General features: G+C 41.6%; 1 protein-coding gene across 4 annotated transcripts in view; it reads left to right on the top strand.

The window, feature by feature from the left end:
* The window catches only part of ARHGAP26 (Rho GTPase activating protein 26), a 486,560-nt gene that overhangs the window by 364,964 nt on the left and 106,064 nt on the right, over positions 1–15,532 (top strand). For all 4 annotated transcript variants that reach the window (XM_055141710.1, XM_055141709.1, XM_055141708.1 and 1 more), the window contains exon 19: positions 9,033–9,171. In XM_055141710.1, the coding sequence (XP_054997685.1) occupies positions 9,033–9,171 (139 nt within the window). The remainder of the gene's footprint in view (positions 1–9,032; positions 9,172–15,532) is intronic.

Below are 15,532 nucleotides of genomic sequence, written 5' to 3'. Positions count from 1 at the left end.
TAGTTTTATACCGATATCCTTAAAACAGGTGAGGTTATAGATGTTACCAACATACATATGCTTTATTAAGATCTGAAACTAAAACAGAGTAGCATTCCTTACAAGGTTTTCCTGCTGTATATTTTAATTGTTGACTTATTAATGACTTTGACAAATTCTAGGAAATAGCAACCATACAAAACTGCTTTTATTGTATAGTTTTGGTTAAAAAATAAAATTTCATGGTGGTGGGGCTGGAGCGATAGTACAGTGGGTAGGGCATTTGCCTTGTACCCAGCCAACCCGGGTTCGATTCCCAGTATCCCATATTGTCCACTAAGCACTGCCAGGAGTAATTCCTGAGTGCAGAGCCAGGAATGACCCCAGTGCATCGCCGGGTGTGACCCCAAAAAGCAAAAAAAAATATATGGTAGAGAGAAAGAGAGAGAAAGGGAGAGGGAGGGAGAGAGAGAGGGAGACGGATGGACGGACGGACGGACAGAAGAAGGAGGGAGGGGTGATTTTTCAACCTTTTTATACCTGCAAACCAGCAGGAAATTTGCAGGCCAGCTATAGTCTTTAGACCAGCAGTTAAAAACACTCTCTTACACATACTGTTTAAATTCCTGTATATAATAGGAGGGTTTGACCTACTTGCTCACTAACAGTAAAATGAATTCTCTGGCACTGTGTTGTAGAGTTGTAGCTAATAACTTATTGATAACATTACAAAATAAGTTATCTTGCTTTTCTTAATTCATCAGTTTGCTTTGAAAGAAAAAGAGGGTCTCTAAGTTGTTAATACCCAACGGTCTCAGAAATACCCAAAGATCAGTGCTACCATTATAACATGATAAGTTTTCACTTTAGGGGCTTCAAGTGTCAAGGTTTGAACCCAGAATCTTACATGAGCTTGGCATGTGCTCTTTGCTATATCTTAAACTCCCTTCTGTTAACTTTTACTATATTGGTTTTTTGTGGTGCCAGAGATTCAGCCCATTAAACACAAGTGGTGTGCCAATGATATACATCCCCAGCCCTTACCTTTTGACCTCTATGTCAAGAAGAGTTAGCAACCAATAAATGACCATGCTCTAAGCTCCCAATCCCAATTTTTCATTCCTTTATCCGTTAGTGCATTCATTTATCCATTTGCATAAAATGATAGTGTTTTTTCATGCAACTGTCTTGATTTAAATTGGGTTTAGCAAACGGCCTTAATCTACTGCTTGCTTTCTGTTCATTGGTTTGCGAAGGATCGAATGCAGACCCACATACATGCAAGGCCCGTGCTTTAATGCTCAGCATATTTCCAGCCCTTAATTTCCTGTTTGTGCCAAAGTGTTAGCAACATTAGAATCTGTTGCAGAATTCTAAAAATCTTGTACAAACCATTTTTCAGTTAGCAAAATGTAGTTGCTTTAGGTACTTTCTGGTAACTAAATGTTTGACAGTTGTATTTCATTTCTTTGGTATGTCAAATAGCTGTGATTGGTGCAACATTAATGGGTACTTTATTATACTGAGATAATCTCTGGTACTGTTGCCTTCTTGGGAAGCTAACTTTCTTTCGATCAGGTCTTCTTATTTGTTCATCAAGTTTTTGCTGTTACCTTTCTGCCATTGGTTCCTGAGTATACCCTTTGTGATTCTGTTCACGTGAGGCTTACCAGAAAGCTGAATATATTTGTATGCTGTTTTGGAATGCTGCTATCAAAGGCTGGTTTTTTTCCCCCATTATCAAGTACTATCTCTGTACAGTACTCTATCTTTATGATATAATATAATGGATCTAAACATGTGTCTTCCTCTCAGAGGGCTCCAGATAAAGCAATTGTGGTTTAAATTGTGAAGCTTTCTTGACAAATTTGATTATTTTTTGTTTGTTTTTAGGCCAGAGCCAGTGTTGCTCAGGGCAAATTCTTGACTTTATGATCATGAATCAATCCTTGCAGTGCTCAGGGGATCAAATGTGGTGCTAGGGATTAAACCCTGGTCAGCTGCATTCAATGCGTGAGTCTTACCCACTGTACTGTCTCTTTGGCCCCAATGAAGCTCCTTTTAATGTTTTTTTCTAATAAGAGTAGAGTTTTATTTGTTTTACTCTGTTCCATTTTGTCAGCAGAGACAAAAGGAAGTGGAATCTTTGGAGGCCAAAGATTACAGTGTCCCAATGATATTGCCAAGGCCATCTCTATTTGCAGTTACTAGATGCAGCTGTTTCTTTTGAGAAATTTTTTAATAAAACTCCCCATACTGCTTTCCAAACTGTTGATCCTTTTGAGAGCCAAATTATAATCATTGACAGAATGTTAGCCTTCCAGCTATCTTTAAAAACTTTTGAAGCCCAGGACTGGAGAGATACTTATAGCAGCTAGGGCACTTGCCCTACACATGGCCGACCTAGATTCTAACCCCAGCACCCTATACGATCCCCTGAACCCCACCAGGAGGGATCCCTAAGTACAGAGGAAGGAGTACATTCCAAGCATCACCTGGTATGGCACCCAACAAACCAACGCTCCAAAGCTGCAGCCTCTGATGTGGTATCTTAATTGTTAGAGATAAAGGAGTCCGTTAGGCTTGGTCTATAACTTGTCAAGAAAGTACTGGGTTTATAGCTTTGCGTGCCCTCAGCAGGCCAGTCAGTCCTGAGATGGAGTAAGCAGCTTACAAGCCATGCTCAGTAATTCTACTCCTTCACTCCCCAAGCAGACACTCCTCAGATTAAACAAGTCCACACTTGTTATTATCCCTTAATACTTGGGACCCTGTTGCATTTGTGTCTTAAAAAAGTAACTCGGCCTCTTCTTTCATAGAAGCCTTCTGTTTTGTGTTGTGATTCCCAGGCCTCTGGTGTTGATTTACTGTCGCACAGCCCTTCTTTGCAGTTAAAGACCAGGAACTCTTCATCTTGACTTAATCTTCTTCCCATTAAGAAAAAAAAATTATAGCACATAATGGGTACACCATAGACATGACTGGGCGGCTTCTAACCCTTGCAAATTGCAGAAGCATGTGACACATGGGATTGGGAAAGGTGTAAAACTGTGTGTGAAATGGCTGAGAACAAATTCCATGAGTGTCAGTGGTCTCCAGTGTCAAAATGGGCTGCATAGGAGCCAGCGAAATTTGAATTTTGAAGGCGATGACTGGGGAAGTGAACAGCAAATTCTTCCATTGCTGTAAACAGTTAAGATCGATGTTTTGCAAAGGGCAGTAATTAAATTTGCACTTATAAATTAAATCCTTGTGTCTTGACTGAAAATAATTTATTGCTGAATCTCCAATTATTCGCCTTCTTATGCTTTATTGAATGCAATAATGTCTTGAACACTGGGTGTCCAACTGTGTTATGGACTCCAGCCCTCCCTACAGTCCTGGGAGTTTTTACAGATGAGGCTTCATCTGAAGGTCAGAGAATTACATAACTGACTCTAGTCACAGAGCCAGTGAGTGACTGAAATCAGATCTGTCAGACTCAGCCTTATGATCTTTACATTTCCTATGTCTCTCAGATTTATAATTGGCATAAAATAAAAACAAGTAGCTAAGACCCAGACATCTAGCTGTCTCAGTCCCAGTCCAAATGTTCATAGCCTTTGCCAGTGGAGTCCTCTCATTGAGGCTCAGTTTCCTTACTTGCAAGATGGAAAGAAGCATAGCACCTCTCTTGACTGGTTAAGTAAAACAGAATTCGTGTCACTTATATAGCATAGTAAGCTCCTTATTTTAAAAAGAAAGCCCTCTGATTCTAGTTCCTTTTATTGTCATTTTTACCATCACCTTTTGCCAGGCATCTAAGAGGAATTGTGATAGACATTTTGTGCATATTATCCTTTTATTAGCTGTACCAGGCAGATATTAGATCCTCAATGGCACAGAGGAAGCAGGCTCAGCTAGGTAAGGAGTCTCTCTCGCTGCAAAACCTGTTTACTTTCTACCTGCAGAATGACTGCAGATGGTTTCCTGTTTTTTTTTTTTTCCTGGTGATGCAGTAAAGATGGTACGTCACAACTACTGAGGTAGCTGTAGGTGTTGCTCATTGGGTGCAACCCAGGTCTGTCTGTCTGTCTGCCTGCACAGGCCAAGCAGCCTTGGCCACTCTATCACACAGCTGAAGGGGAAACAGTAGCTTGATATTTATGGGTCTGCTAATTCCACTTATAGGAAGCTTGAAAATATGATACTTGGAGGAGTTATTCAGAGTTATATTTTTAGTTTACAGTTTTACTCCCCAGCAACTTCCACAAGGCTTACAGTCTACCTAATAACTCTGATTTCTAAGGCATTCCTAAGTCAGGATTAGTTTGTAAATTTGGCCAGAATTAACAGGGCACTTGGGCACAGGATAAATTCCTCCCCCTTTTGTGTTAATTTGGAAAGTCTCTGTGAAATGAGTGGATTGTTCCAGCCACCGGGAGAGTTCCATAAATCCATTGCTCATAGATTACATGAACTCACGCTTCCATCATCCACCAGGCTCATTCATTCGGGGATGCTTCTCATCAGACTGCAGGAAACTTCCGCTGGTAGTCATCTCTCCCACATGAAACAGGGTTGCTGCTCTAACCAACAAGACTGGATTACTCAGATTCTCATCAAAATTCCAACTTGAACTTCCAGCACAGAGGAAAACTCTTGACCTAGCTAGAAAGTGACCAAATAATAGGCTACCTTTAAGCAGCTTGTATGGTTGAAGTTTCAGAGTTAAATAAGCCACAGTAATTTGAAGAATGATTTTTCAGGTTCCATAACATAAGTATGGACTGTCAGCTCTGACTGGATCTGATTTACTGAGGTGCCATTGCACCTATAAAAAATGCTTGTAATAATAGTGTTACAAGTGTAATAATAGTGTTTGCCTCTTGACCTTGTGCAGCCATGGCAGAGCTCTCCTGAAGCCTGCACCCTGCTCACAGCAATATCCAGAAAACTGGCCTTTAAGATGGTAGCTCTCAGGGGCTGGAGATTTAATACAGTAGGTAGGATGCTTGCCTTACACATGGCCACCCCAGGTTTCGTCCCTGGCATCCCATTTGGTCCCCAGTGCACTGCCAGGATTAATTCTGAATGCAGAGCCAGAAGTAAGTCTTAAGTATCACCGATGTGACCCACAGACCAAAACTAAGAGATGTTAGCTCTTTCCTCTGCTGAACATCTCCACTGAAAATCAGTTCTAATAATTTTGAATCACGTTTGTTTTTTGGATTTTTTTTCTTTGTCTTTAAGAGAAAAGAGCCAGTGATCAGAATGAAATTCTCATGTTTTCAATGTCTTTTCCTCTTCGGATGTGAATAAACATTATTTTGGAAGCAATTTTTCACGCATCTGTCTAAATCCATGGTCCTTCCACACAACTTGTTCTTTGTTTTGCTAGCATTTGCTACAGTTTTAAGGAAAAAGTGAGTGCTCACTTTTTTTTTTCAAGTGGCAGTTGTAATTAAAATCTATATGCAGTTATCTTAGTTCCCATTGTAATGGGCAAGAAACTCATTCTCACGAAGAAAAACATTGTTTGGAAGTCAAGCATAAGGAGGTGTTTTGTTTTGTTTTTTAACACATTTGAACTGTGTTTAGCTAGGGGTTGCTGATTGGGCGAAATGTGAAGTCAGAGGTACAAGGCTTCTAAGAGATGACATCATTTGTTGAAACTGTACATGTGGGTGTGAGGGCAGTGACTCCTGCAGTGAGACTTGGCCTTGGCCAGGGAAGATCAGATGAATGAGGAATGACTGCCGAGGGCAGGTCAGAATGCAAATTTATGGCTGCAGGGTTGCATTGCTTAGCCCCTTTGCAAATCTGTGGACGTGGAATTGTCATCTTACTTCTTCTGCCGAATTGGCTTATCTTAGAGCTTATTAATGTGCCTTGCACTGTGCCTGGTGGTAGGAGAGTGATCATGTGCTGGCATAGATTCTCTTCAAGGAAATGGTCATGATTCTGCCTGGTTTGAGCACCAGAGTCAAGGTTTGAAAAAGCTTCTTAAAGGCCTGTGGCCTTTCAGCTTAGTACCAAACCTGCATTCTCTCTCTCTTTTTTTTTCCTTATAAATATTCAAAAAGAGCCTGGAGAATGAGTAGCAGTGGTCTTTTTAAAAAAATTGAATCACAATTGTGATGATAAACAATTACAAAGCTATTCATGATTTGGTTTCACTCATATACTATTCCAACACCCATCCCTTCACCAGTGTACATTTCCCACCACCAGTGCCCCCAGTTTCCCTGCCACTAAACTCTCTGGAAACCAGGAGCTTCATATATATATATCACTTGTCACTGTCACTGTCATCCCGTTGCTCATCGATTTGCTCAAGCGGGCACCAGTAGCATCTCCATTTTGAGACTTGTTATTATTGTTTCTGGCATATTGAATACACCACCGGTAGCTTGCCAGGCTCTGCTGTGCGGGCAGGATACTCTCAGTAGCTTGCTGTGTTCTCCGAGAGGGATGGAGGAATCAAACCCAGGTCGGCCCTATGCAAGGCAAATGCACTGCCTGCTGTGCCATATATGGTTTTACTTGAAGTCTTCTTCTCTTTTTACCCCCTTGCCTCTGTTGAACTCATTTTTGTGGTGATTCAGTTTATTTTGCTGAAAATTTCAGTAGCCTAGGGAAAATATGATAATGCTGTTTTCAGACAGCTGTGTTTGAGAGCGAGACTGACTTAACCAGCTGGCTGGCATCTTTAGAGCCCATGGACCTGCCAATCCATGGAGAGCAGCTGTTTTGACTGGAATTCTTATAATTCTGTGACTTTGCATTCTATATGTCAGCTTCTGAGGTCTGCTTTTAAGTGCATGTGCCAAAGAGGAAGGACCATGAGAAAGTCTGTCTGGGGTTACCCGCAGGTGAAGGGAATGAGGGCCTTCCCCCAGCCCCTTGTAACACATGAAGCCAAAAGAATGCTTGCTCCAAAGAGTAAGGGATGACAAAGGGTGGAGCATACTTAGGTCTGCTATACAACTCTGTAGATGTTTAAAATCACATTTTAAGATGTTTTGTTAATCGCGGCATAATTTTTTACAGTCAGCATATTTTAAAAATAACAGCTTCATGTTTGATGAATCATATGGCATAAAAAACTATAGAGAATTATAGTCTCAATAATAGAATAAATGTATTTTGACATTAAAAAATATAAAGCATATACTGAGCTGAACCTGGTGTGGCAAATATTTAATCATAGCTTTTGGGTGCAGAGACGACATTTGTCTCAGAGGCTATTATACTTGGTTTGTCTGGTATGAAATTGATGCTCAGAGGCCAGTGATAGTAGAGTGGATAGGGTGTTGGCCTAGTCCGCAGATGACCCGGGTTCGTTCCACAGAACCCCATATGGTCCCCCAAGCACTGCCAGGAATGATCCCTGAGTGCAGAGCCAGGAGTAACCCCTGAGAACCACCAGTTTTGGCCCAAAACTGCCCCAGTATCCCCCACCCCCCCCAAAAAAAACCACAATTTGATGCTTGGAAGATCTTTTGGATTGAATTCATGCTGTTTTTATTATACATATTTCAAAGGAATATGGGAGGGAAATAGATGCTGCCCCCTGTAATTATGTCTTAATTGTGGCAGCTTGCCCTCTCTGCTGCAGTTTTTTTATCATAATGTTTAGGGCAGTTCCTGTTGCTCTGGTCACAGAGAAGTAAGTGTCCTTGTCGGACACACGAGTTGATGGATGGATTCTAGGTCAGCTACATGGAAAGCAGCTACTGTATTCATGGGAAGTGATCTTATAATAATTCTGCTGTATTTGCCTCTAGGAAAACAAGAGAAGGGTTGTTGTTGTTGTTGTTGTTAATATTATTTATCTATTGATGTCTTCTCATTTTTTTAACCATGGAATTTTTTTATAATAAAAGACAAAAGGGGGGAAATACACGAATAAAAGATGTCAAATGCTACCTTGGATATCTCTAAATAGTAGAATTGGGAGAATGAGGTACTGCCCCTAGCCCCTCTTTTTTTTTTCTTGATGTTGTAAAAAATATTTTCCAAGTTTTCAGTATATATGTTACTTTGATCACCAAGGAAAGGACAAACAGCCCTCCCTCCTTTTTAATTAAAAAGAATAACTCTGCTTTAGAGATATCACAGAGCTTCCAAATTTATTTAGTTTTGTTTTTTGTTCTTTTGTTTACTTAGGTTTTGGACCATACCCAGTGGTATTTAGGGCTTACTCTTGGCTCTGTACTCAGGGATCACCCCTGGCAGTGCTTGAGGGTCCATATGCAGTGCCAGGGATTGAACCCGGATCAAGCAGTGTGCAAGGCAAGCACCTTAGGCCCCTGCACATACTATCTCTCAGGCCTCTGGTTTTGTTTCTTAGATGCCCCCTCCCCCCGCCCAAAGATGCTCAAAGACTGGTCCATCCAAGTCCTGCCTGGCTTGAATCTTCAGAGGTGCTTCCCTGGGGTGCTTGGGAAACCATTTGGTGCCAGGATTGAACTCAGGCTTCCAACATGTAAAACATGTGCTCCAGCCCTTTGAGTTTTCTCCCTGGCTGTTGAATTTTAAAAGCATCTGAGGATCATTGCAGACTGGGAAACAGTGCCCTGCTCTGACATTCTTTTATGGAATGTTATTTAAATACGTTTCACATTCTAAGAATATTGTGAAGCAGTTGTTAGGAATTGGGAAACACTGATGAGGAAAAGGGGTTTTAAAGTGGTTGTAGACAACAATGATTGTGCACATGCGCAAACACACACACACACACACACACACAATACTTTATTAACAGGCATTGATTCCTAGTTAACACTGCTGCTTTCTCTTTTCCCAAAAGAGAACCACAGAAAATAGATTCCCGGAAGTGATGCCAGAAAGGGTTCCCCTTGGGAATTAGTGGCTGCCAAACACTGGAAGATACCTCCAAGAGACATTATTTTGGCCACTTTCTTAAGTCCTCAGCAAATACCTGTTGGTGATCTTTTAAGGACTTACTGATTCTTATATACCATCAAGCTTTCAGTGGTACTAGTTCTCTGCATTCTCCCCCACAATTCCTGATCATTCGTAACACTTTTGCAAAACTTCACTTGCAGATATTTAACACCGTGCCCGAGATGCCGCTCTCCAGCACCCAGCTGCACCTGTCTCGGAAGAAGAGCAGCGACTCCAAGCCCCCATCCTGCAGTGAGAGGCCCCTGACACTCTTTCACACTGTGCAGTCCACAGAGAAACGTGAGTCTCATTGCGTGGCCAGCCCAGGGCCCCGGGGACAGCCCTGCCACCTCCATGCCACTTCCCAACACATCTGTGGTCTCTGTCCACGCACTGCAGCTGCCTTTGGGACCCCTGAGGAGTGTCTCACGGAGCCCCTGAGTGCCATCACTGAACCAGCCCCTTTCCGCCTGCTGCGTACTCAAGAGCTCAGCTCAGGCGTATACTTCACCCTGCTTTCGCTGCAGCCCCATGCAACCTGTTTCCACACCTTTGCTCAGCTTGTCATTAAATGCTCATTAGAGTGAGTCCTGTGTGCCCCTGCCCTGTGACTGAGTGCTGGGCCTTGTGCCACCCCTCCTTCCCCACCACCTCTCATGGGGCCTCTTACACAGTGGGCACTAAATGTGTGAACTTAATTAATGGGAAAACTCGGGGAAGTGGGAGTTCTCCTTGCTACAAATCACACCGCAATTATATTGAATCAGTTTTCCCTTTTAGGATTTCTAAGTTCTTTGCAGTGACTGGGTCAGTGGGTTCTAAAATACCTGGTCATGTTTCTGTGTTGATATTAAGAACCAAACGGTGTAGTGTGGGTCTTGCAGGTTCAAGGCATGCCTGAAGTTAGGCCAAGGTTGCAGTGGGAAGATTTTCCCAACAAATGCGCAAAGCTGTCCCTTCCCCAGCCTCCGTTTCCCTGTCTGTCCAGTAGAGCTAAGAGTGTCTGTGTCAGGCACAGGGGAGGACTAAATGAAAGTTAAGCATCTGGCTCGGCTGGGCCTGGCTAGGGCTAGCAGCTGAGATCTGCAGATCTGCTATTACTATTAGTTATTACTTAATTGCATGCAGATACCCAGACTAGTTCCTTTGTATAACTAAGATTCACCTGCTGCCTGCTAGGGACTAGGCATATATAAACGGGGCCTTGTCTTTAAAGAACCCAAAATGGAGTCATTGAAGTCAAGGGCGCATGATGTGGGCCAGAGCAATAACTGCTCTCAGTGAGATAGAGATGCGTCCCCTCAGAGGTGGAGTCAAAAGCACGTACTGGTGCCTGGGTAAGGATTCTGTTCCTGCTGCTCATCAGCTGGGTAAGGCATGGGCAAGTTAGCAATATTTCAGAGCCTTCGTCTTCACGTCCAGAAAATGGGGATAATAATGGTTTCTACATGAGTAGTGCTTTGAGAACAAAGGCATCCCATACAGTGCCTAGTGCACAATGACTGCTCAGTAAATTTAGGGGGTTGTTAGTACTGCTGCTCTCCGCTTCCCCCAGTCCCCTTACCCCCACTCAAATGAAGTACAGAAAAGGCACAAAGTGAAATCATGGACTCCTGATCCACTTCACCCTGAAGATTGAGAGGCCCCGTATCTGAGTTGCCTCCTTTCTCGTCCTTGTTATGGAAAATGCTTTTTAGACTCTGGTATTTCAAAGATAAGGCATGTCCTTAGCATAACTCCCCAAAACCAACCTTCCCCACCTGACAACATCGCTGTAGTTCAAGTGCTTCATTATCGCACAGTATGGCTTTACCTTGCTGATTTTAGCACCTTTGGGAGTTGATTCAGATATATTTTTAAGCAAATTATCATCCATATAGCAAAATGGTTTTTTATACTTGTGATCATTTCCTTATCACAGATTTCCTGGAAGAATTTCTACGTCAAGGGATGGCCATGATTCTAGACGTTTGCCCCCACCCCCAACCCTATGCTGGGATTAGTGTGTTTTCCGGCAGACAGGAACCTGTGTTCCTCTGAAAGGTTTGGCTGGAGTCATTCTCTCTGTGGTCGGCCCCTTCAGATAGATTTGGAAGGCTTGGGAACAGACCTGGCTTCAGCCACATCTGCTCAAAGAAAGACACAGGAGTGTAGAATTATTGCCTCTCGGGTTTCCAGGCAAGCCATGATCACCTCATGTTGTGTACCAAGCCATGCACGGTGCAGATCAGGGCAGGCCAGACAGAGCTGGTAAATTCCTCCGAGCCCAAAATAATGGTTAGTTTGGGCTAAGGTTGAAGCAGAAACAGATTTCTTTTTTTAAACAGGTCTTGAAGTGTATTCTCTTGAGCACATAAGAATGAAAATGGAGCTTAGGAAACAGTCAGACCTTTGCACGAAATAGATTTTGTTGTAACAAGGCAGATGATGAAAGTTAAAGGATGGATGAGGCAGCACTGCCTGAGCTTCTCTTTCCCTCTCCACAGAGGGCAGGGTGGAAGGCAGGGGTCAGTGTGGCAGTATTCTCCTTTGAAAGGTTAGAAAAAAATGCCTTTTGGAAACTGGATTGAGTCTCTAAAGACTCAGGTATATGTGGAGTACAGAGCAAAAGTATTTTCCTTGAGAAGTATTAGAGCGGTGTGCGTAGAAACATACTTTTCATCATTTTAGAAGCCCTCTTGTTTCTCTGAGCCTAGGGGTACTAGGGCTGCCTTTTGATAACACCATAGGAGGTGGGATGGGAGGAGGATGCGGGGAAGTCGCTGCTGTGAGACTTGTCCCTTCTCAGTTGTCACAGAGAACCACTGTTAGAGGAGCAGAAGCGTGCACTGTGAATTTTTCACAAGCCCCCTTCCCTTTGCAAACTGATCTAGAGATTAAGACGTTGTTCTTCTAAAGATGGTAGAGTGTATTGAAGCAGTCTCGTGATACAGTTTCATGAGATCCTGAAAGAAATTTGTGGAAGAAATTAGTCATTATTATGTGTATTACCTAATACACAATAATAGTGCACTCTATAATGCTGATGTTTTCTGGTTTGGGACTCTTCATATGCAGCTCAGTAGCTTCCACATTTGAATTATTTGTGTAAGCCTTTGGGTAAGTCCATTCCAGTGAGTTTGTTTAGGATATGACACCGGAAATCATTCGCTGTCCTTTGTTTAAATTGTGTCTTTCAGTCCATTTTAAAGCAACTCACCTCTCTACATGGTCGTTTCCTACTCAGCAAAATCTCTCATGCCATGATTTCATGATGTCCCTGTGTTTTTTCCTCTAATGTATGTTATAAATCTTAGCCACTGAGATTCAGACTGTTCATCTACATCCAGCCTCAGAATTGTCTTGGGTCCTGCCTGTGGAGTGTGGCCCCCGGGTTGGAGACCATAGACCTTGCTCTGAATTATTGACTGACTCAGATCCTTCCTCTTAAAGTAAATATACAAACCCAAATCTCTTTTGTCTTGTCAGCCAGAGTTTGGCTCACGTCCTGTGAGCTAGTTGTTTATATGACCGTGACCACCATTGTTGATCTGTTTGTTTCAGACTATGTTTCCTCGTGACTCCTATCCTTACCTTTCTTCTGTTTTTTTTTTTTGTTCAAGTATTTTATTTAGTAGCAACTGCCTGTCTGTACCTATTCTGTGGCACTGATTTACATCAGTGATCAACACACATTATTGCCCTCTAAGATTTTATGTTCTAAAAGTGGCATAGGCTGGATGCAAGTGTGTGCCAACCAGACAGGATAGATTGGGTGGTGACGCTAGTCTGAGCAAGAAAGTCTGGTGAGGGCCGCAGTCAACTGGAGAGTGGACTAGTTCCTAAGGGGACCCCACTCTTTTGCCAACAGGAGAGGATGTTGGTCCATTGCAGTTTGTTTCAAGATGGGCTGGAAGGGGGGGGTTTAACATATAAAAATTTCCTATTTTTCATATGCTTGAAAAAAAATTAAAATGTTATTCAGTCCCTAAATCCCCCAACAGAGTCAGTCCATTTCAGTGAGTTTGTGACTTCTCAGTTGTGAGGATAAGCATCACAAATGGGCTTTTCCATTTCTGTGTCTGATAGGAACATATTTATCTGAAGGCAGCTGCCAAATCACTTTCTTTTTTTCCTTTTTCTTTTTTTTCTCCTTTCTTCAGGATCTTGCCACAGATCGATTTCTTGTTAAACCCATCATGTTTGAGACGCCCCCCCACACACAATTATGTCATCTACCTATACCTTTTCTCTGCCTTCAAATGGCATAAATGCTCATTTATTTTTCAGAGCCTCTTTCGCTCTTTTGTGAAATCTCTTTTGAGTTCAGTTAAGCTTTTTCTCCTTATGTGTGTACCTTCAGGTTAATATTCTGTATTCCCTGTTTAGCCATGAAAACTTTTTGAGATGCGAACAAATGTGAAACTCCCAGGGTAGCACACTAGGGTGCTGTCTCTTTTAGAGGTTATCATCAGACCCAATTTTCCCCATCCTTCTGTAGTGTGGTACTCCTGCTGTATGCAGAAGTTGGAGCCTACTCTTTTTCTCTCTTCTGGCTACTGATTATTATGGAAGTACCTGACTTAACAATTGGGGCTCACAGATGCACATCTTATTTTCCAGAAGGAATTTTCTCTTTATCCTTCTATGTAAGTAAAGCAGTTCATGTGCTCAGACAACTTCATTGACTCCGTGGCTTTAATCTATAGGTGATGATAGTAGAATCCTCTAGCTTTTTTCCTTTTCCCTAACAGTTAGACCATCTTTATGATGATAGTACCTAATTTCCAGAATGAGGATCTGTGTATTTTCTTATGTACCATGCTAGGTGGGAACTTTACTCAGTTAACAGACTGTGTGGTTCTTCATATTGTGTGGTGGAAGTGGGACTAGAAATGAGATGGGAGTAGCTTCTAAGATTAAGACTTTAGAAGATAACAAAGGAAATAAAGAGAAGTTCAGAATTTAGAAAAATGTCCTATCTGCTGGGACAGCCACACTTATATCAGACCACATTCCAGTCAATACAAAAGAAGTAATTAGGGACAATGATGGAAACTACCTATTATTGGTTAAGGGAACAATAGGTCAAGAAATATTATCATTAACATTTATGCACCAAATGAAGCCTCAACAGGGTTCATAAAGTTTCTGCTCACAAACCTAAAGAAATACAGTGACAGAAGCACAATAGTAGTGGAAGACTTCAACACACCGTTTTTCCCACTAGACAGATTAACTAATAAGAACATCAATAAAGAGACAAGAGCTCTAAATGAAGAGCTGAAAGAACTGGGGTTGTTGAATATATAGGACTCTGTATTCCCCAAAACAAGAATTCACATTCTTCTGTAATGCACACATAAAGTTCTCTGGAATAGGTCATATATCAGGGCACAACTCAAACCGTACATAAATTTACAAACATAGAAATTGTACAATCTACCTTCTCAGATCACATGCCATGAAAGTAGAGATTAATTATAGAAAGAAGATCAGAAAAACTCCCAACACTTGGAAACTGAAATGAAAAAACACTGCTAAACAATAATTGGATCAAAGAGAAAAATCAAGGAAGAATTATAAAGATGAATGACTGAAATCCAAAAATAAGCAAATTTGTAACTATATCTCACACTTATTTGATAAAAAAAGAATGAATTTTAAAAACTACAGAAAAAATAGAAAGATTCCTTGAAGCTAATGAGAATGAAGACAAGCCACCAGAATCTATAGGATACAGCAAAAGCTGTATAAAGGGGGAAATTCATAGCAGTGCAGGCCTATATTAAGAAAGGGAAATACCAAATCAGAAACTGAACACACACCTCAAAAAACTAGAGAAGGAACATTAAACAGATCCAAAAAGTAGCGAGGGAGGGAAATAATGAAACTAGGGTAGAAATTAACAGCATAGAAACCAAGAAAGTAATCCAAAGAATCAGTGAAACCAATAGCTGGTTCTTTGGAAAAATAAGCAAGGAGGTTAAGCCTTTAGCTAGATTCACAGGGGGTAAAAAGAGAAAATGCTCAAATAAATCAAATAAGATATTAAAAGGAAGAAATTACAACAGATTCTTCAGAAATTAAAAAAATGAGAGATTATTATGAACAACTTTATCCTCTTAAACTGGAGAACCTAGAAGAAATGGATGGATTCTTTGAATCTTGTAATCTCCAAAGCTGAACGAGGAGGAAGCAGAAAGCCCAACACAGGACAGTCACAAGTAAGGAAATTGAAACAGTAATTAAGAATCTCCCCAAGATTGAAGGGATGAGTGTTCGAGCATTGTATAACTGGGACTTAAACCTGAAAGCTTTGTAACTTTCCACATGGTGATTCAATAAAAGAATAAATTTTTAAAAAAATCTCCCTGAGAACAAAAGTTCCGATTCAGAGGGGTTCACTGGTGAGTTCTATGAAACCTCCAAAGAATATTTACTGCCTGTGATTTCCAGTACCACATCCTGTCCCCCAGAACACTGCCAGGAGTGATCCTGACCAGGACCAGGTGTGGCTCATACCCATGCCTTGAAAGAATGCCTTTAAATTACGGTTGCAAAAGGACTGAATCGATAACACAATGGGTAGGGCATTTGCCTTGCACATGGCTGACCCGGGTTCGATTCCTCTGTCCCTCTCAGAGAGCCCGGCAAGCTACCAAAAGTATCCCACCCACAT

The sequence above is a fragment of the Sorex araneus genome, chromosome 6 (genome assembly GCF_027595985.1).
Source record: "Sorex araneus isolate mSorAra2 chromosome 6, mSorAra2.pri, whole genome shotgun sequence".
Lineage (NCBI taxonomy): Eukaryota > Metazoa > Chordata > Mammalia > Eulipotyphla > Soricidae > Sorex > Sorex araneus.
Note: the sequence above shows the minus strand (reverse complement) of the source record. Positions and strands in the feature narration are given on the sequence as shown.